The 1044-nt window shown below is 47.7% G+C and overlaps 1 protein-coding gene across 1 annotated transcript in view; it reads right to left on the bottom strand.

Annotated features, from left to right (window-relative positions):
- Positions 1-1044, bottom strand: part of LOC105854336 (antigen WC1.1-like) — a 6232-nt gene that overhangs the window by 1203 nt on the left and 3985 nt on the right. The window contains exon 4 of the mRNA XM_012732330.1: positions 6-146. Within this exon, the coding sequence (XP_012587784.1) occupies positions 6-146 (141 nt within the window). The remainder of the gene's footprint in view (positions 1-5; positions 147-1044) is intronic.

The raw sequence follows: 1044 nt of genomic DNA, 5'->3' as shown, positions 1-1044 counted from the left end.
CTCACCTGGCTGGGAATCCCCTTCTTCTTCTGGAAAAGTATAATTCCCACTCATTCCAGGGGAAGAAGGAATTTCTCCAGGAACACGAAACTCTTCAACATCATCATAACAGTCTCCTGTGGCACTGGCATGATGTCCCGGAGGCTCTGGAAATGGACAAGCACTTAGGCTGCCTGTGGGTCTCAGTCCCTCCTACTGCAGAGATACCAACAGCTGATACATAAAAGCTCTGGATTCCAGGGCTGTCTTTGGGCCCTGGGACCAAATATACTTTATCTCCATATTTTCAGAAATTATTTGCCTCTTCTGAATATTCTAGTATACTTTCCTAACAGGGCCTCACAAACTATAAATCATGGACAAAAGCTATTGTAATATGTAACCTGGGTGCGACATTCAAGCACATGCTACATGTGTGTCTTGGAATAAATCCAGTCAAGGAGAACCCACCTACCCATATGTCTTTGACACTGTGGGAAACACAGAGAAGGCAACAGAAGGTACCTGGGTACCTCTCACCCAGAAAAGGGCCACCTCACCAGCCCCCACCATAGAGGGCCTGGGTGTCAATCCACTGAGAGCCATGAGGATCTGAGGGTCCAATTTCCAAGGATCCCTCTGGACATGTCTCATCCCCATGGCTATCCATCAACACTATCAGGGGAAGAGAGGAACAATTTCCTTTCTTGGGCCCCTTGTCAATAAGATTTCCTGTAGCTGTTAAGTGCAAGCACCAGCAGTTATTGATATCTGAATATCAAAATCAAATTTTGGAGTCTCAGTTTGTACATGACCCACAAATATCGTACCATCTCAAGTTCAAAACACACTTCCCAGTGCTCACCAGGGAAATTCTCGGTGTCAGTTTCAGATGCTACTGGGGAAAAAATGGCCTTTGAGGGGCTCTCCCTGGTGGCGTAACGGGTTACAGCACCACATTATGAAGCTCTCCGAAGCCACAGCGGCACATGGCTCTATGGATCCATGTGGATCCCCACCCTAGAGCTGACCCACTTGGCCTGGCAGACCTCTTCTAACCCGCCT

This window comes from Condylura cristata, unplaced genomic scaffold (assembly GCF_000260355.1).
Source record: "Condylura cristata isolate star-nosed mole 26May11 unplaced genomic scaffold, ConCri1.0 scaffold00034, whole genome shotgun sequence".
NCBI classification, from domain to species: domain Eukaryota; kingdom Metazoa; phylum Chordata; class Mammalia; order Eulipotyphla; family Talpidae; genus Condylura; species Condylura cristata.
This window is presented reverse-complemented; position numbering and strand designations above follow the sequence as displayed.